Source organism: Chinchilla lanigera, unplaced genomic scaffold, assembly GCF_000276665.1.
Source record: "Chinchilla lanigera isolate Chin_1 unplaced genomic scaffold, ChiLan1.0 scaffold00152, whole genome shotgun sequence".
NCBI classification, from domain to species: Eukaryota; Metazoa; Chordata; class Mammalia; order Rodentia; family Chinchillidae; genus Chinchilla; species Chinchilla lanigera.
This window is the reverse complement of record NW_004955553.1, coordinates 1,595,283-1,620,656: the sequence shown is the minus strand read 5'-3', so window position 1 is coordinate 1,620,656 and position 25,374 is coordinate 1,595,283. Positions and strand designations below refer to the sequence as shown.

The 25,374-nt window shown below is 45.8% G+C and overlaps 2 protein-coding genes across 3 annotated transcripts in view; one reads left to right on the top strand and one right to left on the bottom strand.

Moving 5' to 3' along the window:
- Window positions 1–25,374, bottom strand: part of Rab37 (RAB37, member RAS oncogene family) — a 58,057-nt gene that overhangs the window by 17,634 nt on the left and 15,049 nt on the right. The gene's annotated exons all lie outside the window — the stretch shown is intronic.
- On the top strand, window positions 10,178–24,251 carry Cd300lf (CD300 molecule-like family member f). Of its 2 annotated transcripts, none has more exons than XM_013508640.1 (7): window positions 10,178–10,350; window positions 15,271–15,612; window positions 17,208–17,334; window positions 20,604–20,716; window positions 22,373–22,395; window positions 22,729–22,866; window positions 23,362–24,251. In XM_013508640.1, exons 1-7 carry the CDS (start codon window positions 10,308–10,310, stop codon window positions 23,503–23,505), a joined length of 930 nt encoding a protein of 309 aa, XP_013364094.1. In that variant the 5' UTR covers window positions 10,178–10,307; the 3' UTR covers window positions 23,506–24,251. The 2 variants fall into 2 exon arrangements, with proteins under 2 accessions (XP_013364094.1, XP_005412304.1); XM_005412247.2 differs by having other exon boundaries at window positions 17,184–17,334.

Here is a 25,374-nt window from a genome sequence, read left to right as displayed (position 1 = left end):
TGGTCTAGGGACCCAGGGGTGTAGACAAGGCTCAGCACTTTGTATCCTGCAGGCTGTAGGGGTAGGATATATTGTTTTTTTCTGGCAGGGTCCAGTGTCAGGAATCTATTGGCACTGAACCCGCTGGTTTTTTCTTTCTTTCTTTTTTTGGTCCGGGCCACCATGGAGAATTCAGAGCAGCTCAACTTATAAGCATGGCTGAATTATTTCCCTCTACTCTAAGAGCTCCTTGTCTTTTTTTTTTTTTTTTTTGGAGACAGATCTTGCTATGCAGTTCAGGCTGGCCTTGAGCTCAGTTTGTAGCCCAGGCTGGTCTCAAACTTGCAACCGTCCTCCTGCCTCAGCCTCCCGAGTGCTGGGATTACAGGCGTGCCCGCCGAGCTCCTTGTCTTTTCTCCAGATTTTTCACTGCGCTTTTTCTCTTCCAGCTCATTTAAAAACATTTAATTGGTTGATTAAAAGTTAATCATGGTCTGACCAAAGCCTCTGGGTCAACATCATCATGATTCGTGATTTGTACAGGCGTCCCTGTTCTCTCTTCTGAAGCTATTTTGCTTATGTCTGTGCTTGTGCCTCTTCCACTTTCAAAGGGGATTTGAGGTCATTCAAACAAAAGCCCCTTTTTACAAGAGGCAGCTAAAGGCAGGGTTTCACGAAGTGAGGAAGGGAGTCGGGGGTATGTGGTTTGGAGTCGGTACGCCTTCCACCCACAGTGAGGCTGCTCGTCTACTGCGCTTGAGCATTGTGTTTGAGCCTAGGCTTCCTGGCAGACAAGACGAAATGAGGAATCAGATAGTGTCTGTGGTACTTGTACCACAAAGAATGCCTGGATCCTTTCGATCAATGACTAATTTCTGCTGGCATGCGACCCTAAGAGGAGTCTGTTACACAGACGCCTGTATAAGGGGCCTCAAGTAACAAAACTGGCAATTGGCTTTTTGCTGCAGAAGCAAAGCTTTTCCTACAGCTGTTGTATCAACCATTGATCAAAGCAGGGGCCTCAGGGTACATTATCCTTCACGGAAGACTTTCTGAAGGAGCCAGGCTAGTTCTGAGTGACTTGCTTTCCTGTGACTCTGTCAATCTGGGGCAGCATTTGGAAAACCTCAAAGAACAGGTAATTCTTATGGCCCCTAAAGTGCTTCTGAGTGACATTCTCAGCCAGATAGGAAATTCAGATACCATCAAGAAAAACATCAATAGATCTACTGCATAGAAATAAAAGTCCTCTAGTGGACAGAAGATACTAGAAAGAAAATCAAATGAGAAATGACATGGAAAAAACATTTGGAAGACATATAACAAAAGGTTAATATCTCTCACAATGCAATCTGAAGAAAACCTCAATAGAAAATGAACAAAGGAATGCACATGGTGGTGCACCCCTGTAATCCCAGCACTCAGGAGGCTGAGGCAGGAGGATCGTTGTGAGTTCGAGGCCAGCCTGGGCTACAAAGTGAGTGCAAGGCCAGCCTGAACTGCATAATGAGATCCTGTTTCAAAAAGACAAGAACAAACAAACAAACAAAAAACCAAAGCACCAAAAAAAAAACCCCCAAAACAAAAAACAAAAAAAGACAGAAAATGAACAAAGGATGGGAATAGTTATATTTTCTGTGTGTGGATCCATGATTGTCAACCTGGCTGGGCGCCAGTCCTAGCTGTACAGTCCAACACTAATATAGATGCTGCTGAGAAAGTATTTTGTGGATGTGGTGAACATCTGCAGACAGCTGAGCTTCAGTCTTCAGTAATTTGGGTGGACCTCACCTGCTTAACTGAAAGACTTAACCGAGGAATGGCTAAAACAGATGTGGTATTTTTATACAATGGAGTGCTACTCAACTATAAAGAAGGATAAACTTGAGGCTTTTTATAGGTAAATGGATGCAACTTGAGACCATACTCATAAGTGAAATAAATCAGACTTGCATGTGTAAACATCGTATTGTCTCCCTAGTGTAAGAAACTGAAAAAAGTAAATAAGACCCAAAATCTAGACACTGTGAAAGAGAAAGAAACTGCGCAAAAAGAAAGAACAACTGGGATGGGTAAAAAGAAAAAAGAAGGACAGGAAAAGAAAATATATATTCACAAAAGAGTAGATATATTATGACTTCTTTCAGTTCATTGAAAAAGCAGTTTGTCCTTATATTGTTTGATCAGTTATGCATGCCTACATTTTGTAACCTGAGCAAATACTTTGAAGATAATAATACGCAATATATTAACCATTACTAATCTCCTATTATCTTATTTTGAAATGCAGTATTATTGTTTTTCTCTTTAAAATAAAAAAAAAAAACCCTTTAAGGAAAATAAAAAGAAAAATAAAGAGGGAAGTTTCCCAGAGGAAGAGAAATTCTGCTTCAAGAGTGCAGTATCTTTTCCCCTTGGAAAGTTTCTAGCCGTCTGGCTTTCCTTGTAGATTTCTTTTTTGGTCTTTTTGAGACAGAGTCTTGCTATGCATTTCAGACTGGCCTTGAGCTCACTTTGTAGCCGAGGCTGGTCTCGAACTTGCAGCAATCCTCCTGCTTCAGCCTCCTGAGTGCTAGGATTACAGGCGTGCGCCATCACACTCGGCCTTTCCTTGTAGAGTTCAGACTTGGCCAGACTGTACAGTAGTGTAAGCTGATTCCTTGGACACAAATAAATCTCTCTCTCCCTCCTCTTATTTCATCATCTGTCTGTCTGTCTGTCTATCTATCTAGCTATCTATCTATCCACCATTTTCTACAGTTTCTGTTTTCCTGGAGAACCCTTGCATATAGAGACAGGAAATTTGTGGGTTTGGAGGCTGGCTGGAAGTCCAAGCTCTACCACAGAAAGCCCCCCTTCTTGCTATGTCCTGTGATGGAAGGGGCCAGGCAGCACTTCTACAAGGACACTCATCTCATTCTCGAGGGCTCCGCCTCTTAATGCCATCAGATTGGACAGTAGTTTTCAGCATATGAACCTTAAGGGAACACAAAGTAATACAGGGTAGTTTTGATAAGAGTTTGATGATGGTCAGTATTGGCATAGGTTTGGAGAGCAGGGACCCATGCGGAGCCCGTTAGGGGGAATGTGCAACTTTTCTGGAGAGCAATTGACAACATCTATCAAAGTTACTAACGCAAATTCCTTTGCCTTTCCTAGCAGAAGTTCACTAAGATTTGTGTGATAAGGATGTTCACTGTAACACTCACAAGAGCAAATAATTTAAGTAGGGACTGGAGAAATCAACTCTAGGATATGCACACCGTGCTGTACTGTGGATTGTTTTTTTTGGTACCGGGAATCGAGCTCATGACCTTATGAACTTATGCCGCTGAGCTATATCCCCGGCCCTGTACTGTGGAAATTACAAAAGGACAGGGTAGATGGTCCGTACCATTCGGGGGAAGCACGCCATTCAGGAAAGGGGACTGGAGCAGGATGATGAGCTAGTGCCTTATGTGGGTGAAGATGTTGCAGTCTGCATGAATTTGTTTTCATGGCAGACTTAGAGGCTGACAGGTGTTGACTTTGAGGCTCTGGGTGATTGGTGCTAAATATAGAGAGATTTTTATTTTATCTGTTTCTATTTTTTATCTTCTCTCACTTTTTTTTTTTTTTTTTTGGTACAGGACACGAACTCAGCCAGGCAGGTGATTGTGCCACTGAGCTATATCCCTGGCTTCTCTGTCTCTATGTTTTAAAAAGTCATTTGCTGGAGTTACTCTTTTTAAAAAGGGTAGTAACTGGGAAAATATTAGCTGGGAAAGAAAGTATTTCAGAGTTGGCATTATTAGCTATACTTTTTTTCTTTTTAAAAAATGGACTTTGTTTTTTAGAGCAATTTTACATTCACATAAATAGGAGTAGAGTCCCAAAATTTCCCTACCCTCTATGTGTGTGCCTGTAAAATTACAAGGGCATGACTTCCAAAATTATCAATAACTCCCACCACCATGTTTGCTTTTTATATTTTCTTGATTAAAGAACCCTAATATGTTGGGCCTTTTGTTCCACAGAGAACAATGGGTCACCCCAGAGCTCCTCAGCTGCAGAACTTCCTGTCTGTGTCTTCCTTTTGCGTCTGTGTGCCGTACTTCCGGGTGGGTTAGACTGATACCCTCCACGGGGGATTCGGTACTAATAGAGCCAGATGTGGTGGCCCAGACCAGTAATCTCAGCACCTGGGAGGCTGAGGCTGTTGGATTACAACAAAGCCAACTCTATAGTGAGGTCAAGGCCAACCTGGACTATGTAGTAAGACCTTGTCTCAAAATAAAAACAAAAACAAGCAGAAAGACCCCCAAAAATGTAGAACTCCTTTTGGTGACCCTCTATTTAATTTGGAATAAATTGCTTTTCTATAGAAGTAAGATGAGAGACTGGTTACGGATACACATAAAGTTATTAGCTGTTATCTCTCTGTGTTTGGATGAAGAGTGACTTAAATTTGTTTGTATTTGTACTTTGTATTTGTATTTTGTTATTCTATAATAAACATATATTACTTTTGGAAAAATGTCTGGGGAAGCATGTTGTGCCAGGAGAATACTGGAAAAAGCAGAGAGTAATGCCAGTATGAGCTTAACTCCTGCTGAACAAAGGCTTGTTTTATTTTTCCAAATAAACCTAGCCCATTAATTGGTGCTTAAAAAAAGATCAGACTTTCTGGGCAGATGGAGCCTGAATTGCAGCTACTCTGCTTTGTCAGTGCCAGCAAGTGTTACATGTCTGAGGTACTCGGGGAGCTATGGCAAAACTGATAGATCCTCTTTTTTGAAAATCAAGAGCCCTGTTATCTTTCCATCCTTGCAAAGTATTAACCCGCTGTCTTATCCCTTCAGGCTGCTATAATAAAAGATCATAGGGGCTGGGGATTTCGCTCAGCAGCACAGCGCCTGCCCGGCAAGCTCAAGGTCGTGAGTTTGATTCCTGGTACCGGAAAAAAAAAAGTCATAAAGTGGGTGGTTTATCAACAACAGAAACTTATTTTGCATAGTCTCGGAAGCTGGAAGTCCAAGCTCTTCTGGAGAAGGGCTCCACCCTCATGACCTGGTCTCTCCCCAAAGCCCAACCTCTTACCATCGTATCAGAGATTAAGTGTCACATATAAGTGTTAGGGGGGACACAAACATTCAGACCATAGCATCCACTTTGGGAGACCCAGGTTTTCCTAAAAAAAATAAGCTTTGCCTCTGCCCTACTTTATGGGCAAAAACTTGGCTGAGATCCAGTCTCCCATTCCATATCCTGCAGGATAGGGGCGTTAGATGTGGAAAACGTTCAAGGTTGGTGTTATTAGTTACTGGCCCTGTTCAATCAGTTCTCAGTTCATGATCAAAATATTTTCACTTGGGGGAACTTGTCTTATTAACAGCCTGAGTGTAGACACTCTGATGATCACCATTTCCGGGATTCTCTATCGTATTAACTTATGTATTATTATTGTTTGCACTACTGAGGATTGAGCCCAGGACCTTTGCACTGAACTACTTTGCTCCTCCCCTTTTTGAAACAGGTCACTAAGCTGTCCAGCCTGGGCTCGAGGTTGCAATCCTCCTGCCTGAGCCTCACAGCGTGGTGAGATCACAGGCTGTGCTGCCAGGACTGGCTTTCTATCTTATTAATGCTTTGATATCACATTCAATGCCACGTTCTTCTCATTGTCAGCACCAAGTGGGATCAAAGTGCCCACCTTTCTTTCTCCCGCTTTAATCCCTCCTTCTTTCCTTTTCCTCCCTTATCTTCTGTCCATCAGAAGACAGCAGGATATACTTATATAGGTCAGAGGTGGCTTTGAATCCTGCCTCTGCCATTCATTTTATGACCTTAGATAACTTACTTGTCCTGTGACCATTTTTTCTTAGCTGAAAAACAGGAGTAACATCACCTTTCCCCTAGATTTGTGATGTGGAGCCAGTGTGATAACCATGTAAGATACAGAACACAGCACAAGTGGGTAGAAAAGACGAAGTGCAACTGGGTCCAAGGGGGAACTAAGAAATTTAGGAGTGGTTGGTGACAGGTACGATTTGTGCCTGATTCTTAGGTGCTATACAGAGCAGTAACTCAGCAAATGTACAGGACCGGGGGCAGAATGACAGTGCAGTGAATGTAGTGCATTTGTTTATTCATTCTCTCTCAGTATTTATTGAGCACCTGCTATGTGCCAGATGTGGATCTACGCACTCAGTTCTCACGGACTGCTGTTCCAGACTGGGAGAGACCCAACCAAACAGCCCTCTCCATTCAAAAGCTTCCTTTCCTATGAAGTTGGGCTCTGAAAAGATCATTGGTAGTTTGCAAATCTAAGTGACTAAGAGGAGTGTAGGGTTACAGTCCCTGGATGTAGATCCACTGGATAGAAGTGTGCAGTGGCTCTCCAAAGCTCTAGAACCAAGCACAGCTATTTCTTTCTTGATCATATTTGTGTTACAGGCTTCCTCCAAAGCTGATGGTATGTGCAACAGAAATCTGCTGAGCACTGAGTGACAAAAGGTTATACAACACATCTGATTTCTGGAACCAATCATACATTTCTACAGTCGTATAGTTGGTGTCTGGAGTCCCCTCAAAGCCTCATGCAGTCATGGGGGTGGTGTTTTTCAGATGTGGCTGAATATAGAGTTTGTAATTGGTTTATTGTCTAGTGCTGGGATTGGGGATAGGAGTGCTACACCAGCCCTGAAGGCGGCAGCCTGTATACAAAATAAGGGAGGAAAAGAGGCATGTTTCTCCCCTGTTGCTCTTGTTGCTTTTGCTATCTTCTGCCACCATGAACTGTTGCCCCTCTGCCACACCACTCTGCCTTGGAGCCAGCTGAGTATGGACTGAAACTTCCACAAACTGTGAGCTAAATAAACCTTTCCTGCTTTAAACTTTGGGTGTTGGGTATTTTGTTCACAGTAATGAGAGAAAAGTAACTAAGACATACAGGAAGAGATAAAAGATGGGTGAAATATAAACCTTGATGTTAAAAGTAATCACCTTAAAGTGGTGAGATAAAAGGCAATTGAATTCCTCCTTTCTTCCCTTCCTCCTTCCTTCCCTCCCTCCCTTCCTTCCTTCCTTCCTTCCTTCCCTCCTCCAGGCTGGGCTCAAGGTTGCAATCCTCTTGCCTGAGCCTTCCCTGCCTTCCTCTCCCTTCCTCTTTCCTTCCCTCCCCTCCTTCCTCTCTCCTTCAAGGTAGGAAGGGCCATAGTGAAGTATTGTGCAGGAAGGAGACAGGAGGGAGGCCCCGCAGTGTGCGGAAGCTGGGCAAGCTACAGCTGAAGAATGGAAGAGCAGGTATAGTTTCTGTGGGGGTCTGAGTTTTCTCCAGCCACAGAAAGGCTGCAGCAAATTGCCCCAAACTCAGTGGCACACAAGCGTGAACCAGTAACTTAGTCTGGGTGGCTGCTCTGGTCTCGACTGAGTTCCCTCGCATGTTTAGGTCCTTTAGCTGGTGGTGGGGACAGCGTGGCTCTGCTCCTTGTGTTCCTGACTCAGCAGGCTACCTGGTTGCTCTCCTGGGAGAAGAGACATATGAGAGAGCAAGAGGAAATGTGAGGGCCTCCACGAGTTGGGGCTGGGGCCTGGCACATCTCCACTTCTTTTTTTTTTTATATTTGTGGTACTGGGAATTGAACTCAGGACCTTGCACTTTCCAGGCAGGCGCTTATACCATTGAGCTATATCCCCAGCCCTCCACTTCTTCCTAGTGGGCAAAACAGGCCATGAGTTCAGCTCAGCTTCAAGGGGAGCTAGGTTCTGTCCTTTAGGGAGAAAGACTCTGAAGTGAGAGTGTCTCTCTGGGGCAGGGACTTCTCATCAGTCTACCTCAGGAGCCTTTTGAAGAGAAAGAGCCCCAAATCACTAATATAAAATTTGGTATAGGGTCTTAAAAGGAGCCAATCAGCTCCATAGCAAAGCCCTAGAAGGCTCACTGAGGACAGAGGGCCAGGGCCAGGGCCTCGATCTCCAGCAAGTGTGTGAGCAGGGAAGTGTGGCTGAGCCTGCTTCCTGCTGCTCTTTCTGTGGTTTTGGTAATTCTCAAGTGGCTCAAGTGACAAACTTCTCATGGAACTTCTATTGCAGAGTGAGAGAGACCTGATGAAACTGACCTTTCAACCAGGAGCTCCTCTCCCTGTGAACAGTTTGGGTTCTGAAATGATCACCTACAGTTTTTTTTTTTTTTGGTCTTTTTTTGAGACAGGATATCGCTATGCAGTTCAGGCTGGCCTTGAGCTCACTTTGTAGCCCAGGCTGGTCTTGAACTTGTAATAATCCTCCTGCCTCAGCCTCCCAAGTGCTGGGATTACAGGGTGCGCCACCACGACGGGCTGATCATCTATAGTTTGAGGAAGTTCCTGACCTTGTGATCAGGAGAAGCCAGGGCATACATTAAAATACACGTACATGCACACACACACACACACACACACACACACACACACTTTACAGTACTGGAATAGACACATGCACACTCAACATGTATCACCAGTATACACGTGTGTAATATATATATGTCTATACATTACTCCCTCCATGAATATGAGCACACACATGTGTACATATGTGCATATACACATAAGGACTTGTGCATGTACACACACACAAAGGTGCTTTAGGCCAGGGAGAATCTTGGATGATCTGTACAATCCCTTTTTTTGTAGATGAGGTATGGAAGCCAGGAAGGTAACAGAGTCATGTAGGAGTCAATGGCCAAGTCGGGACTTGGGCCTCAGTGGATCTTTGAGAATTCAGCCCCCCACCCCCGATAGCCTGGTTTTCCTGTATTCCCCAGAGGCCTTTATTTTTGGCCACTTGGGTAAGTCTCTGTTCTTGATTCTTGGATCGACCAGGCTACCACGTACCAAGATCAAGGATCTGGCCATAAGCAGAGCTCCTGAAGACAGTTCTATTCACTCCTTGCTGCCTATGCCCAAGAAAGGAAAATTATCCCATGACTTTTGATACATCTGACCCCATGGTTTTTAGGACTGCGTCAACCAGCTGAATTCCTAGTCATTGCCCTGGAGGCCGATGGCTCCTCTGTTGCAGAAGCTGATACCTATCAGTGTATCTGTACAGTGCTCTTGCAGGGCCCAAAGGACCACTGGGCCCAGCCCCAGGCTTGTTGATCTTACTTTATGACCTGAAGATGTGTAAAGTGAAAGGCCATCCCTGGCCACATCCTGGAAAAGCCACTCCTATCAGCTGCTGTGTTTTTCAATGCAAACAACTGTCCCTGTGCTTACTCATTCCTAATTAGGGTGTGAAGAGCTGTGCCCCTCCTTGGTACTCACTTGTGAAGATGTCACAGGTTGTGTGTAACACATACTCAATGTGGCTGTAGGTGCAAACTAGGAGAAGGGCCCCAGCTTTTCATGACCCTGTGTCTTGTCTTAACGGCTTGCTGGGATCCTGAGGTTGGGGTGAGATGGGGGAGGAGGAGATACGGTGTCAGAATGAAGGGGATGGGACAGGCAAGACTGGGCCTTCCTTCCCAAGCAGTTACCGTGAGATGGGTGTGGGTGTGAGGTGTCACAGTCATGAGCCCGGGTCCAGCTGGTGAGCCTCGGGAGCATCTAGGCCGAGTCAATAGCCGCAAGATCCCAAGTGCTGGGTTGAGGTACAGCAATCAGAGCTGCCAGTGGGCTCTCAGACAAAGCTCCTCTTTCTGGGCCTCTAGGTCCTTTCACATCTCCTGACTCTTTAAGCCCCTTTCAGGGGCTGGGGATTTAGCTCAGTGGCACAGTGCCTGCCTGGCAAAGGCAAGGTCGTGAGTTCGATTCCCGGTACTGGAAAAAAAACAAAAAACAAAAAAAAGCCCTTTTCACTTAAATCTGGATTTTGCTAGCTGCTCAGTTTCCTCATGCCCTCATTGCAACCTCTGGCCTGGAATCTCTCCTCTGGCTTCTGGCTCAATCTGAGCTCCCTGTTTTCTGGACTTTTGAGACTCTGGCCCCACTTGCCCTAGGGCATTCTGGCCATCAGGCTTGGTTCTCTGTGACTTTCTGGCCAGTCCCATTGGCTTCACGTCTGCAAATGTTGGCAAGACAGAAATTGCTGCCGAGTTCTGTTTTTAGAGAAACTTCGTGGCCGTGAACAAGGTGGCATTTCTCAAAAGCATTTTCATGATCACTTGGCCTTCTTGCATTGCTAACTATAGCAATGAAATTTCACCCATTCTACCTCCTTCCTCTTTTAGTTATTCACTAGTGGGAAGTGGCCGAAGGAGGAAGTAGTAGGGGAAAGTGAGTGAGAACAGAGGCCGGAGATGAAGGAGTGGAGCTCCTCGTGTGTTTTTGCTGACGGCACCTGACGTGGGGGACCGGCATAGACAGAAAATGTACCTGTTGCTATTCTTTCCTCTCTTCTTCTGGTTCTCAGGTGAGTGGGTTCAGGTTTGGACTTCTGGGTGAGGCTTAGTCAGCATGAGGAAGTGATCATAGAGCCGCATGCCACAGCAAGAAGGCGTCCTTAATGGTACAAACCGTCTGTGTTTTGCCTACTTTCCCTGCAGTATTTCAGTGACCAGGCAGAAAGATGGAGCCCTTCAGCACTAACCCAACCTGAGGCATAATTCCTGCCTCCTCAGGGGTGATCATATTTCAAATGGAGAGACTGAGAAGTGAAGTATCCATCTGTGGTTGCTCAAGAGGACAGCAGCGTACCTGGTTCTGGGCTGCGTTGTTATCTTTGTGGCCGCCTTATGACCAGGGAAGGCTTCTGGAAAGAAGAGAGAGGGGTTTGATGGAAGACAGAGTTTTCCAGATGCGGGGGAGGTGCCTCTGGGCAGTTGGGGCAAAAGGAAATAGTAGAAATTGCTGAGGACCTGAAAGGGCTGAGAGGAGGTGGAAAGAGGAGGAAAAGAGGCGCTGTGATGTGCATACCATTTCGATTAAAAATGAGATTTTTTTTCAGTACTGGTGATTGAACCCAGGACCTTTGCATTGAATTGCATCCTCAGGACTTAAAAAGACTTTTTTTTTTTTTTTTTTTTAAAGCAGGACCTTGCTAATTCCCTAAATTACCCAAGCTGGGTTTGAACTTGCAATCTTCCTGACTCAGTCTCCCAGAGTGAGACTACCCAGATGACAGGGATTTTCTTGACTTGTAAATGCTGGTGGGCTCCAGGGCTCCACCCCTGGTCTTTCCCTTTGTCTAGATCACTCCTTTGTGGATCTAATCTGGTCTTGGGTTGATATACTCATTGGCAGTTAACTTCCAGTTATACATTCCTGGCCTGGACGTCTCCCAGGACTCCAAAATCTTAGGACTAACTGTCTACTCAACATCTCCGCTCAGATGCTGAAATTTCAAGTGGGATCTGATCAGATGTCTACCTGAATCCCTTTCCTCCCCAGCCTTCTCCATCTTTGCATTTGGGAGCTCCGTCTTTCTCAGTGCTCAGGCCAAACCTGAGGGGGTATCAGTCTCTTTCTCCATTACCCTCCAGTGGCCTCAGGGTTAAAATCCAAAGTCCTTATGAGGTATTCGCAGTCTGATTTTCCTAGTCATCATCTTCCTGGTCTCATCCTCTCTCTTTGGCTCACCCCACTTGGCCGTATTAGCCTCTTAGATGTTCTTTGAACCATGCCAGGCAAGCTTCTGCCCCAGGGCTTTGTACTCCCTGTTCTATGTCCCATACAGCCCAGGCTCCAGTCTTTCCCACCTTTTCCAACTCTGCTTCACACTGCTTCTTTCTTTGTTGACCCCAGTTAAAACTGCAGGTTTCTTCCATTATTTTTCCCCATTGTCTATTCCCACCTGCATCTGGATAGATAGAATATCAGCTTCCAGAGGGCAGACATTTTTGTGTGAATATAACCAGAATAGCTACTAATTAGACCAATGGTAAGTAATAGTTGAGTGAGTGTATGTATTCAGTGAGAGAATACTATGATGGCTGTAATGTTGCCCTTCCCATCTTTCTCTAAGAATATTCATGTTAATTGAAGAAGACATAGATTTCTTATCTATATACAATGGTGCAGCCACATTGGAAAACAATTTAGTGATTTCTCAACATGTTAAACAGAATTATCACACAACTCAGGAATTCCACTTCTAGGTGCACACCCAGGAGAACTGGAAATACATGTCCATGTAAAAACTTGGACTAAGAACATAAATGCTGATCACAAGAATATTTATAATCTCTAGAAAGTGGAAACAATCAAATGTCCCAGCCAAGCTGATGACTAGATAAATAAAACGTATGTATCCATTCAGTGGACTATTACTGAGCTATAGAATAATTTAAGCCACTGACACACGCTACAATGTGGATGAGTCTTGAAAACATGTTGTTAAGTGAAAGAAGCCACATCCAAAAAGGCCATACATTGTATGATCCCATTTAAATGAAATCTCTAGGCTAGGCAAATCCATAGTGACAGAAAATAAATTAGTGGTGGTGAGGGCACACAGGTTAAAGGAAATTACTCATTACTATGACTTTTTAGGGTCTTACTAAAGAGATAGGGTCTTATTATGTAGTGCAGGCTGGCTTTGAACTAATTTATGTAGTCCAGGCTAGCCTGGAACTCAGGACTGTCTTCCTGCCTCAGCCTCCTGAGTGGTAAGATTACAAGTGCGTGCTACCACCCCTGGCAGGTTTCTTTTTTATTTCAGACAAGTAAAAAGTGTTGTACAATTAGGCAGTGGGTGATGATTGTACAACTTTGTGAATGTTCTGAAAACCACTGAGTTGTGTACTTTAAAAAATGAAATTTATGGTATGTGAATTATATGTCAGTTTTTGTTTTTGTTTCATTTTTTGATAATGGGATTGAACCTGGGGCAGTCTGCTGCTTTTCTACATCCTTAGCTCTTAATTTTTTTTTTTTTTTAATAAAGTTTGAGGCAGGGTGGAGCTGCCTTGGTTCAGTTATTCTCCTTCATCTCATCCTCTTGAGCAACAAGAGTACAAATGTGTGCCATTGCGTCTGGCTTTGTATCAATTTTATAAGTGGAAAAAAGCAAATCCTCTGCTCTAAAATGCTTTCATTAATTTTAGAAAGGAAAAGAATGATCATAGTTTTTTAATATAGCCAAGTAGAAAAAGATAAAGAGTAGTAATTCAAAGGAAATAAGAGGAAGAAAATGACACACATGAGAAATTAATAATTTAGAAAATAAAACAGTAACATTTATCAGTTAAATCTCCAAACTGGTTTAATGTAGGAAAAAAGGAGGGAGAGAAACAATTACATGTAAGATCTTTTGGCACATGTAATCACTAAAAATAAAATAGTACACATAACTAAAATAAATCTAATAGATATGGAAAATGTAATTCAAAAGAATACTTTATGATTATTTTCCCTTATGCTAATAATATATACTCTATGAAACAGATCCTTTTCTGGGTAAAAAAAACACAAGCATTAACTCAAGACTGAAACTGACTCAAGAACAAGTAAAACACCTGAATAGACTGATAATCCCAGGAAAAAAAATTGACCAAAGAACTTGCCCCAGTAAACACTCTATTGCCAGATAGTTTTCTGGATAGTATTTTAAGATTCTAAAGAACCAAAAATTCCTTGGCTGTATTTATGTTGTGATTCCAGAGCATAAAATGGAAATTGGTTGGGGATGTAGCTCAGTGACAGAGTGCTTGCCTAGCATGTGTGAAGCCCTGTGTTTTACACCCTTCATGGCAAAATTAAAAAGAAAACAAGGGAAATATACCAGACTCATCTGGAGGTACTAGCATATCTCTAACACACTCTGGTATCACACTTTGACAAAAAATGATAGAAAAGAACTACATCTATGAACACAGAACAGCACTGACAGTAGGACTCAGCTCTCAGATGGGTTTGGGTGACCTGCACTTGACTGTGGTTTTTTTTCTTCTGGTATCTATAATTGGAGAAATTTCACCCAAAATAGTTTTGAGCTGTGTGTGGTGGCACACACTTGTAATCCCAGCATTTGGGAGGCTGAGACAGGAGGATCACTGTAAGTTCTAGGCCAAACTTGGCTACACAGTGAGTTCAAAGCCAGCCTGAATTATATGGTGAGATCTTGTCTCAAAAAAAAAAAAAAAATATAGATTTCTGGTGACTGGAAAGAAGTGAAAAGATCTGAAGTCACAGAGCCTATTTCTTGCATCAGGACCATGGTTGAGCTGGGATAGCGGGGTGGGACTGAGATGGATCTTTTTCCCTGCAGGTTTTCCTGTTCCTCACCCCTTCCCAGAGTCTCCTTTGTGCCATGGCCTAGCACCACTGGTCATTTTTTTGGGGGGAGTGCGGTACTGGGGATTGAACCTAGGAGTTTTGCATGAGCTACATCCCCAGCCCTTTTAATTTTTTTTTTTATTTAAATTTTGAGATACAGTCTTGCTAAGTCACTACATTGCACAGGCTTTCTATGCCCCTACCTCACTCTCTCAGAGTGCTGGGATTACAGGTGTGCTCCACCATGCCTGTCTATGGCCATTTTTTATAAGTATGCTTGTCAATGAACATTTTCCTGTACCTTGAATCCTCTCAAAGGTGAGAAAATAAAAGAATAAACAAAACAAACATATATCTTAAGAAAAAGCTGCTTCGTTGTCTATAATACTTGCCTTACAGTGAAGCTATTGTAATCCGGACACTGTGGGGTTATTGTGAAGATGGATAAAGTAATCAGTGGAACAGAAAGGAATCTATGAATAATTTACAAATTCGCTATTTGACAAAGACACCACAGCAGTTCAGTGGAGAAAATGGGATCTGTATGCTATGGGCCCCACAACACCTGGAGAGCAGTTGGCTTCACTGTTTTGGTCCTCCTGGGGTGGCTTACTACAGAAGCCCCAGGGACCATTAGACCACCAAGGACAGCCTCAGCATGGCCATCCCACGTGGCTGTGTCAACTTGGCTTCTGGGGGCCACGAGCACTAAGAGTCAAGGGAACATCACTGTCCTGTAAACATGGATCTTCTGTTATTTCCTCCTCTCTTAGCCAGAAGACCATAAACATGGCCACAGAAGGACACTCCTCAAAACGTCTGGATTTATTGACCATAGTGAAGTGGAGAGGGGTGAATGACAGAAAGCTATTATTGCTGTACCAATACTTTTGTTCCTTTTAAGAGCTGTAGTTTTACTTCTGATGCTTTTTGTTGGGCCTTTGGCCTGATGGAATGCAGAAGGACCACAGGTCTGTCTTGGAGAAGATACAATCTTCCTGCCTAAACCATTGTTTAATTTAGGACACACTTGGATTTAGAAGCTCTTCTAGTGCAGGATGCTGTGGCCCTGCCCTTGGGGTGGGAGGTGACGAGTTCATGGATTTGTGTTTTCCAGGCTTCTCTGCTGCCCAGAAAGATATCACTGGTCCCAATGCAGTGAGTGGCCAGGAACGGGGCTCACTGACGGTGCAGTGTCGTTATACCTCAAAGTGGAAGACTTCTCGGAAGTGGTGGTGTCGAGGAGCTGCCTGGAGTAGCTGCAAGATCCAGATTCAAACCGATGGATCAGAGAAGGAGCAGAAGAAGGAGCGTTTGTCCATCAGGGATTACCAGAAAGAGCTCATGTTCAGGGTAACCTTGGAGGATCTCAGGAGAGATGATGCTGATAATTACTGGTGTGGGATTGAAAGATTTGGAACTGACCCTGGGCTCAAAGTTAAAGTGACCGTTGTTCCAGGTAAATGTGTGTATGTGTGGTTGTGTCCTTGAGGTCCCACATAAGTAAATTAACTGTCACCAAACTGACTTATTACAGAGTGGAGTTGAGTCCTGAGGTGTCATAGAACCTCAAATGACCGCTTGGGGTTGGGAAGGGAAGGGCTTTCTCTTAAATACCCCCTGGATCCCAAGGTCTTCTCCAACTCAAGACTAAACCTTCCCAGGTACTTTTTCCTCACTGCACAGCTCAGTCCTGGGTCTGTTGCCAATAGTGGTGAGTATGGTGACCCCATTTTAGTTCTTGGGCTAAAGAGATCCCCTTCCATGGTTCCTAGAGACCCCAATCCCTGCTACTTCTTTTTTGGGACCTCAGTGCCTGAGGATACCCTGCTCTTTGGGGAGCTCGGCCTTCATAATTGCTGTTCTTATCCCGCATCATCTGCTGCTGTGGTCTTATTCCTGAGGACTGGAAAACCTTCACAGTCAAACAGCTGCATTCCTGGTGCCAGAAAGCCCTCTTTGAGCCATCATGCTTTTGAGCTTAATGTCGTTCTCTTCCCAAGTCCTTCCAGAATGCAGACATTCCTGGGAGGGTCAGCTCGAAGTCCCAGGGCCTTGGTTTGGAGGAATTTCTCTGTCAGGGTCTATTTCTGCTGCCTCCCAAACAGGCAGCACCAGCTCTAAAGCCCCTTGAGGCACGAAGCCAGTATTACCATCATCGGGGCCCTTGCCACTCCTGGAGTCTCTGAGGTGTTCTCATTGGCACAGTGCCGAGCCTGCACTGACTCCTGAAAATACTGTACCCATGGGGAGGAAGATGTCTCCATTATTTGAGCTTCATACCTTGCCTGAAGTAAAGGCCTGCCTGAGTGTTATGGTTTTGTTTGGGGAAGGTTAAATTGGTCAACAGAACAGAAGGCAAATCCATCAATAATTCACAGATTTGCTCTTTGACAAAGGCCCTAAAGCAATTTAATGGAGAAAGTGGGATCTGTACTGTTTTGGTCAACTTGGGGTAGTTTACTACAAAACCCCTAGGGACCATTAGAACCACCAAGGACAGCCTCCGCATGGCTGCATCAGCTGGACCTTCTCAGGGTCATGGGTACTAAGGGTCAAGGGAACATCACTGTCCTGTGGACATGGCTCTTCTTAGAAGTTTGATTGACCTTAGAAGTCTGAGCTGGGATATATGTTAGCCACATGCAATTTCCCACTCTGCTCCTGTCCTTGCTGAGTAAAGGAGCTGGGCAGGGGGTACTTGCTGAGGCATGACCATCGGCAATGGGTTTACTTAAAACCTAGCTGAACTTCAGTTATCCTTAACTCAAGGCTCTTCTTGGGCCCCCTAACACCCTCTGAGGGCCTGCTCAGTGTCCTTGGACTTGTGCCCACCCCATCTGCCTTGGAGGCTCTGGACTTTCCTAGAAGCCCTGGGATATGAATGGTACAAGGTACAGCCCCTCCACACAGCTCTCTTCCAGGCACCTCTGGCTGGGGTGGCCCACACTCCTCCAGGCTCAGAGCTGGGTGCCGGGCTGTGGGTGGGCTGGTGGGAAGGGTAGCGTGTAACCTGATTTGTATGCCAAGCACCAACCACAGTGCCAACCACAGTCTCCACCACCACTACCACCACCACCAGCACCACCTCTGTCTCCACCATGAACACGTTTACAGCACCAGTCACCGCGGAAGAGAACATAAGCCTCCTGTCTCCGACCATCTACCACTTCAGTGGCAGGTAAGCGGGCTCCCGTGCTGCTGTCCTCTGGCTCAGGTGGCCCAAACTACTCCAATGAGGGGCATCTTTGATGTCCCAAGCCCCAGCTAGAGCTTGGAACTAGGTCTTGAGTCTCTTTTGGGAGGGTGAGGGTCTTGGAGGCCTTCTCACTTCTCTCAGCTCCCATAGATACTGTATCTTGGAGCAGAGAGAAGTCTATAGATTTTTTTCAATCATTCATCCATTCATTCATTCATGTTGTGGCCCACTTTTACTGAGTTCTACATGGCAGGAGTGTGCTGGGCTCTGGGGATCTAGATGTAGAGTTAGGAGTAGGTGGGCCGTGAGGACAGGGTGGCTGGTGGCTGGTGTGTCTGTGGAGAGGCATAGAGCTGTAGGGCCACAGGGACTACTCTTGGCTCAACTTCTGTGTAGCCAAGGAGGGTTTGGAGGAAGCCCCATTCCTCTAATTACTATGATGGCAGCGACAATGACACTGGTGGTTTATGTCTGTAGAGCTCATGAAAGGCCTTCCTGTCCATTACTTTCTTTGACCCTGCCTAAGACTACCCCATGAAGAGAAAAGGGTAGACATGAATGTTTCTTTCTTTTTTTTTTTGGTAGTAGTAGGGGTCAAACTCAGGGCCTTTGCACTGAGCTGTATCCCTATCTCTTTTTAAAAAACTTTTGATTTTGAGACAAGGTCTCACCGTCTCACTAAGTCACCAAGCTGCCCAAACTGGGCTTGAACTTGTAATTCTCCTACCTTGGCCTCCAGGATGTTGAGATTACAGGTATGCACCACTACACCCAGCCAAATGTTTCCATTTCACAGAGGAAGAAACTGAGTCTTGGTCATTCTTTGGTGTGTTGGGGTGCTCTGGAGCTTGGAAGTATTTGAACTCCAGAGCTTGGTTCATGCTCCTTAGTGCCCTGCCAAGGCATGTGCAGTCAGAGGGCTTTCTAGAAGTGGAGAGGCTCCATTTCATTTCCTTCTTTCACTTTCCTTGACCCCCTTGGCTTTGTTTTTAGATCTGCCAAGGTCTTCTATTGCTGGGACCTTGCCACAAAATCCCTATGGCATATCCTTAATCTTTCCGCCACCAGGGACCCCTTCTCTTCCCCTTCTCCCATTTGCCCCTGTTTTTAATAAACAGTAGCTAAGGAGTTTCATCATTTTATTAATCTGAGCTTTATGTAAACATCAGTTAAGGCCTCTGAGTAGCACAGGAGGGATAATTCGTTCACTTATTGGAGAAAGAGTTACTTAGCGTCCGCTCACACCTGTTGCTATTTTAAGGAACATAATAGGGCATAAGGATGAAAATAAGCAAGGCACTTGCCCTCAAGGCACTTACAGTCTCCAGATAATCTGTGTAACCATCAGAGTCGATATAATTGAGAGATTTATTCTTCATACTTCTACAATTCAGTGATGAAGGAAAGTCCTTTCATTCATGTACTAGAGCTACCATAATAAAGTACAACAGGCCGTGAGTTTAAACAACAGAAATGTGTCTTCTCAAAATTCTGAGGGCTAGTCCAATATCAAGGTTTCAGCAGTGCTGGCCTCTCCCGAGATCTCCCTCCTTCCCTTGTAAGATGGCTGTATTAGTCAGTTTTCCTGTCACTGAGAAGCAATACCTGACACCCAAAACTTGCAGGAGGAGAGGTTTAATTTAGCACATGGTTTCAGAGGATTTAGTGCATAGTCAGCTGGCTCCAAGGCTGAACGATCATGGTGAAGTGAAAATGCTTAGTTCATGGCAGCCAGGAAGCAGAACGGGGAACAGTGTCAGAGAGGAAGGGGTGAGGGACCAGATGTATAGTACCCAAGGTTACACAATCCAGACACATCCAGAAGTGTGCTTTACTAATCCCCTAGGTGGATGTCAAGCCAGTGAAGTTGACTCAATTAAGCTTAACCACCACAGTGGCCATCTTCCTCCTGGGTCCTCACATGGTCAGCCCCTTTGTGCATCTGTGTCCTAATTTTTTCTTATAGGAGCACCAGTCACACTGGTATCCCCCAAAGTCTCCGTTGAACTTTAACAACATCTTTAGAGGCTCTCGCATTCAGAGGTATTGAAGGCAGAATCTGTCCCAAGCCTGTCTTTTAGCTTCTGGTGGTGGCTGCCCGCCGTCCTTGGCTCACAGCCGCTCCACTCCAGTCTCTTTCTCTGCCATTACTCGACTGCTTTCTGTGTGTCCACACTTCTCTCTTATGAGGATAACAGTCATTGGGTTAAGAGCCACCCTCATCCAGCGTGACTTGATCTTTGCTCAATTATACCTCAAATACCCTATTTCTAGATAAGTCAGATTCATAGGCTCCCAGTGGACACAAAATTGGAGACTGTATGCAGCACAAGTGTGGAGACATGATAAAGATACATGGTGAATGTTTAAATAAAAATTATTGTAGTAAAATTTTTAAATAAAATAATTTTTAACACAAGTGTAGAGACGTGATAAAGATACATGGTGAATGTTTAAATAAAAATTATTATAGTAAAATTTTTAAATAAAATAATTTTTAAATAGAATAATTTTTACATAAAAATTATTACAGTAAATTATTGCCATAATTTTTCCTCAAAATACTCAAAATACTTGCCTTTATTTCAAACACATGTATCATTGTTACTGTTATATGTTTTAAAAAATTTAAAAATTCATTGTAGATTTCCATCATCCCTTGTACAGAAGCAGGAAGGCCTGTCAGGAGCTATTCCTGTAAGATTTCTTAATTTTTTTTTTTTTTTTGTTTTTTGGTTTTTCTCTGGTACCGGGAATCAAACTCATGACCTTGCGCTTGCCAGGCAGGCGCTTTGCCGTTGAGCTAAATCCCCAGCCCCTTCCTGTAAGATTTCTATTAGGCTTCTAGATGAACTAGAACTACCTTGTGGAACCCTCTTCTCCTTACTAAAAACCATCTTTGAGAGCTGAGAGTGAGGGTTCCTGTCTGTAAACCACGGTCCTGCGGGCCATAAGGTGTGTTTCCCTCTCCTGGCTGGAATAGGGCTTGGGGTGGAAAAAGCCTGGGTCTCTCTCTCTCTCTCTCTCTCTCTCTCTCTCTCTCTCTCTCTGTACTGGGGATTAGTCTCAGGGCCTTTGTATTGAGCTACACCCCAAGCCCCCTTCCTCCTTTTAATTTTTTATGTTGATTCAGGGTCTTTTTAAGTTGACCAGGTTGCATTTGAGCTTGAGACCCTCATGCCTCTGTCTTCCACAGTGCGGGATTACAGGCATGCACCATCATGCCTGGCTACAGGGCCTGTTGTTTGTAGGTACGGCATCACAAACCTCAGCATCCTCCTCCCGCTCATCTTTGCGGTGCTGCTGCTTCTCTTGGTGGTTGCCTCACTCCTGGCTTGGAGGATGAGGAAGCAACAGAAGAAAGGTGAGAGGACCTGGCCTGGTGAGGCTGGCCCTAGCTAGGTCAAGGTATGTGGGGCTGATGGCTGGCATTATCCTTCAGGAGCTAGGTGGCCGAAGGCATTACTCCTAGTCTGGAAGGTGTCACTGTCCCAAAGGCCACCAACATCTGGTAGTATGAGGGACTGGGGTGGTCTACAGCTTGTAGGTGAGCCCCATGAAGTCCAAGTTGTGGTGTCAGCTGCCTGCCTTGCACATCCTTCCTGCCCTTCTCTTTTCTCTGACCCACTTTGTTTGTTTCCTGGTTTGGCTCTCAGGGGCAGAGGTGGCAATGCCGCCCATATTAGATCTGTGTGGTTGTCAAGGAGGTACTGAGCTGAGATGGGAGAAGGGAGGAAGAGCCACTCTCTGAGAACACAGCAGCTGCCATGCCCCTGCCCCCCCATCCACGCACAGTTATGAACATGTGTAACACAGGCATACACACATGCACGTGTCTCACTGTTCATGCACACACGACACAGCCTTTAGGGGCTGACTGGATGGTCAGTGTGACCTTTGCTTCTGCTTCTCTGCTGCCCACTAGCCTTGCCCAAGTCAGCCTCTTCCACCTGCGTGCCCTCCCTTGCGTTTCAGGGAAGAGCTCTTTGCTCAGGGATCACGAGGTATGACTCAATCAAATTTGTTTTTTTTTTTTTTTGGTCTGGCTTTACTTCCACTTTTTCACAGAGCTGCGCCCCTTTCCTTCTCAGAACACCTGGGACCTGAGCTTTGAACGAACCTTCCCACTGCCATGGCCTGGGAGTCTCCAGTCTGGGAAGGTGGAGGCGCAGGGTGGGGGAGGGAGGGAGCCTGACTCACACTCATCAATTGTCCTCCCAAAGAGTGCTCTCCATGACCTTTGTACACTTAAGTGCTTTCTGTGCGCCTTGGTGTCTAGATGTTTGAAACTGAAAGTTGGCAGGGGGAACCCCTTATTTCTCTTTTTTCTTTGGGGCAGGGAGCACGTTGGCAACGGGGAAGGTCAAGGGCAGAGAGAAATGCAGGAGCCAGCAATCCCCTGAAAACCAGCTCACGCTGTGCTGAGCCGGCTTGCAGGTTCCATCTGGGGGTAGTGTGGAGCGGACCCGGCTCTGATTGAATATCCACCTGCTAGGCCTGCACACGCATGTGGATACCAGGCAGGATTGGGCCTAGCTACTATCTTGTCTGAAGACAGCTAGAATTTAGTGGGATAAAGGGGACAGGGCAGACAAAAGCAAGTGCCGTGCGGGGAGGGAGTAGACAGCAGGCATAACTCTGAGATGGCCCCTGAAGGATGTATCCGGTAGAGCAAAGTGGAGTAGGCTGAACTTCTGGCAGCACTTACAGGCTATGCCCAGGATTTTGCAGAAAGAACCTTAACTCTGGAGCCAAAGCCTGGCAGGGCCACTGACCGCTTGATTGCAGCTCTGTGATGGGTCCCCTTCTTTTCAGGTGGAGCAATGGAAGCTCAGAGAGGTGATAGGATCAGTGCCATGGAGTGTGTCATCTAAGCAGTTAGAACTAGAACCAGGTCCTTGTAACTGAGCCTGGAGCCTTGGTCCTCCTTCTGTCCCTTGTATTTCTCTTTCCAGTGTGTGGGGACTTCTGCGAGACTCAGGGTTGAGCTTTCTAATTCTGGATTGTTTTTGTCTTTTAGCTGCTGCACTGTCCTCCGAGCAGGTACGAGTCCCTGAGGCTGGTCCAGAGAGACCAGTCAGCTCCTTCTCCTCTTCCTTGTTTTCTACCTCCAAGGAACCCAGATGTTTACGTGTTTCACATGATCCCTGTGCCCAAGTAGCCACGTACTCATGGCCCTGCAGGCTTGGAAGGCTGAGGGGCCTGAGACAGCCAGAGAGGTGGAGGCTTGGGGACTACGGGGGCGCTGAGAAGGGGGAGGCACACAGGGAGCTGGAGGGGGTCACAAGGAAGCAGAGAGGCTCATGCCTTTTCTTAGAAGAGGAACCTGTGCCCACAGACCGATCAGGTGACCCCAGCCTGTGTTCCTACCTGCAGCCCGTGGAAGGTGACATCTGCTATGCAAACCTGTCTCTGCACCAGTCTGGAACCTTTCCCGGCTCCTCCCAGCAAAAGGCCTCCACCAAGTCCTCCTCTGCCCAGGCTGACCAGGGGGAAGTGGAATATGTCACCATGGTGTGTCCTTTGTGGGGGTTGCTGTGGGGCTGGGGGACAGCTGTGCCTCTGGCTTTCCTGGGGAGTGGGCTCTCTAGTGCCCACATGGGCACCACTGAGGAGGGTGGGTATTGGGCAGAGCCTCAGTAACTGCAGCACTCGCCCGAGGAACCCTAGGCTTTCAGAAGGGTCTGTACCCCAGGGTCTGACTCTCAATGCTGGAGAGTCAGGGTGTGTCCGAAGTGGTCCTTGTGCTGGGCAGGAGAGAGCCAGACTGGGTGAACGGTGCCAGATTCTACAGGAAGGAGCTGTCCTGGGGCAGGGCTGGGCTTTGTGTGTTGTGGTTGAACTGCTTGGGGTTCCTGGCAGGGCAGAGGGAAGCTGGAGTACTTGGGAATGGACCTCAGAACCCTTGCGCTCCCCACCTGTCTCCTCTGAGTTTCTTTTTTTTTCAGGCTGATCCACGGCCACAGGCTCCTGCTGGCCTCTCTGACTTCATAACCGTTTGTGTTGCAGGCTCCCTCTTGGAGACAGGAAATTTCCTATGCGTCTCTGTGTTTGGACATCTTGAATCAGGAGCCAACCTACAGCAACACTGGCCATGCTCCTAGAAGGGGCTGCGAGGATTCCACAGAATACACCAGCATCAGAAGGCCGTAGCCCCTGTTCGGCCTTTCTCTGGGACTTGCCCAAGGCCGTGGAGCATGCTGCTGCTTGTCTGCTTTCTGCCCCTGTCCCCACCAGGACCAACTGGTGATTGAAGTTCTGCCTGATCAGCCAGGGTGGCCCCAACTCTGGCCTGTGTTTGGGGACCAGTCTCAGGGGACCTCAAGGAATTAGGGTTCTTTCCACATCCCCTCATTTCCCACCTAGCTTGGGAGGGGCCTGAAGATATAGTCTGGGGCTGCATGTGAATAATAATGACAATGATGAGAATAATAGTAATTACCCTTTATTTATTGCTTACCGTGTACAGCGGAGTGGAGAATAGCCCGAAAGACATCTACATCCTGATCTCCAGAATCAGCGAATGTACCACACATGGCAAAAGACAAGGAGCACATGTGATTAAGTTAAGGATTTTGAGATGTGGAGATTATTCTGGATTATCCAGTGGGGACTGAAATATAATCATAGGGCTCCTTCTAAGAAGGAGGCAAGAATATCAAAAGGGGAGATGACAATGTGATGCCAGAAGTGGAGGTTGGAGTGATGTGGCCAGGAGCAAAGGAATGCTGTAGCCTGCAGAGGTTGAGGGAGGCAAGGGACAGATTATTTCCCTGAGCCTCCAAGAAGAACCACCCCTGCCAACACCTTGGCTTGAGCTCAGTGGAGCTGACTTTGTCATTCTGGCCGCCAGAAGTATAGGAGAATAAATCTGTATTGTTTTTAATTAGATCACTAAATTTGTGGTAATTTGTTACAGCAGCAATAAGAAACTATGCGGCAGGTGCTCATCTCTGAATGCTTCACATAGAATAACTCATTTCATTTTACAAGGGTGCTTCTATTATTGGCCCATTTTACAGATGAGGAACTGAGGGCTGTAGAGACTCAGTGATGTGCACCAAGTTTAATGGCCAGAAGATAAGTAGAACCCAGGTATTTGGTTCCAGAATCTGGAGTCTGGGCCCTATCCTGTTTGTATTAGCAAGATAATGTGCATATGCTCACATAGCTACTCATGCAAGGACAGTGGATAATACAGGACTTACTTTTATCCTAGGGTCCTTGCAGCCTTCTTTCCTGCATGTATCCTGAATCCCAGGGCATCTCTTTGTCTCCGTGGTTACCAGTCTAGTCCAAGCAACCATTCCATCCTGACTGTTCTCCCTCTTTCACTCTCTGCCTCTGAATCCATTTTCTTCCCAGCGGCCAGAGTGATATTTCAAAGCACAGAGCTGATCACATAGTCATGCTTATGAACTAGGGATTTCTTCCTCAACCTTCAGGGACCCAAGGAATCCACAGACTGCCACTTGCCCCTTGTGGTCATCCATCCACTCTCCCTCTCCCTCACTCTGGCCCAGCCACACCAACCTTTCCTCTGCCCTGTAACAAGACGTTATGGTTTGAATCTGAAACGTCTCCCAAAGGCCATATGCTAATGGCTGACTCCCCAGCCTGTGGTGCTGTTGCGGGGTGGTGAAACCTGTAGGAAGTCGAGCCCAATGGAAGGAAGTGAGGTCACTGAGGGTGCAGCATCAAAGAGATATTGGGACATTGGTCCCTCTCTCTTTTTCTTTCTGCTTCCTGGTCACCATGGTTTGAGTAGCTTTACTCTACCATATGCTCCCTACTATAGGTCTGAAGCAATGGCACTATGCAGCCATGGATAGAAATTTCTAAAACCATGAACCAAAATAAACCTTTTCTCTTCATAAATTGATTATCTCAGGTATTTTGTCATAGGGATGGAAAGCTGACTAACATACAAGATCAGGCTGGCTCTCTTTTCAGGACACTGGTATTTGCTGTTCCTTCTTTCTGCCATGTTCTTTTTTTTGTTTTGTTTTGTTTTGTTTTTCC

Bases quoted from the DNA above. Each gene is read 5' to 3' on its own strand.
- Cd300lf (XM_005412247.2), top strand. From the start codon at position 10,308: ATGTACCTGTTGCTATTCTTTCCTCTCTTCTTCTGGTTCTCAG. The intron at 10,351-15,270 runs GTGAGTGGGTTC...TGTGTTTTCCAG, and splicing joins TCTCTTCTTCTGGTTCTCAG to GCTTCTCTGCTGCCCAGAAA. The intron at 15,613-17,183 runs GTAAATGTGTGT...TTGTATGCCAAG, and splicing joins TAAAGTGACCGTTGTTCCAG to CACCAACCACAGTGCCAACC.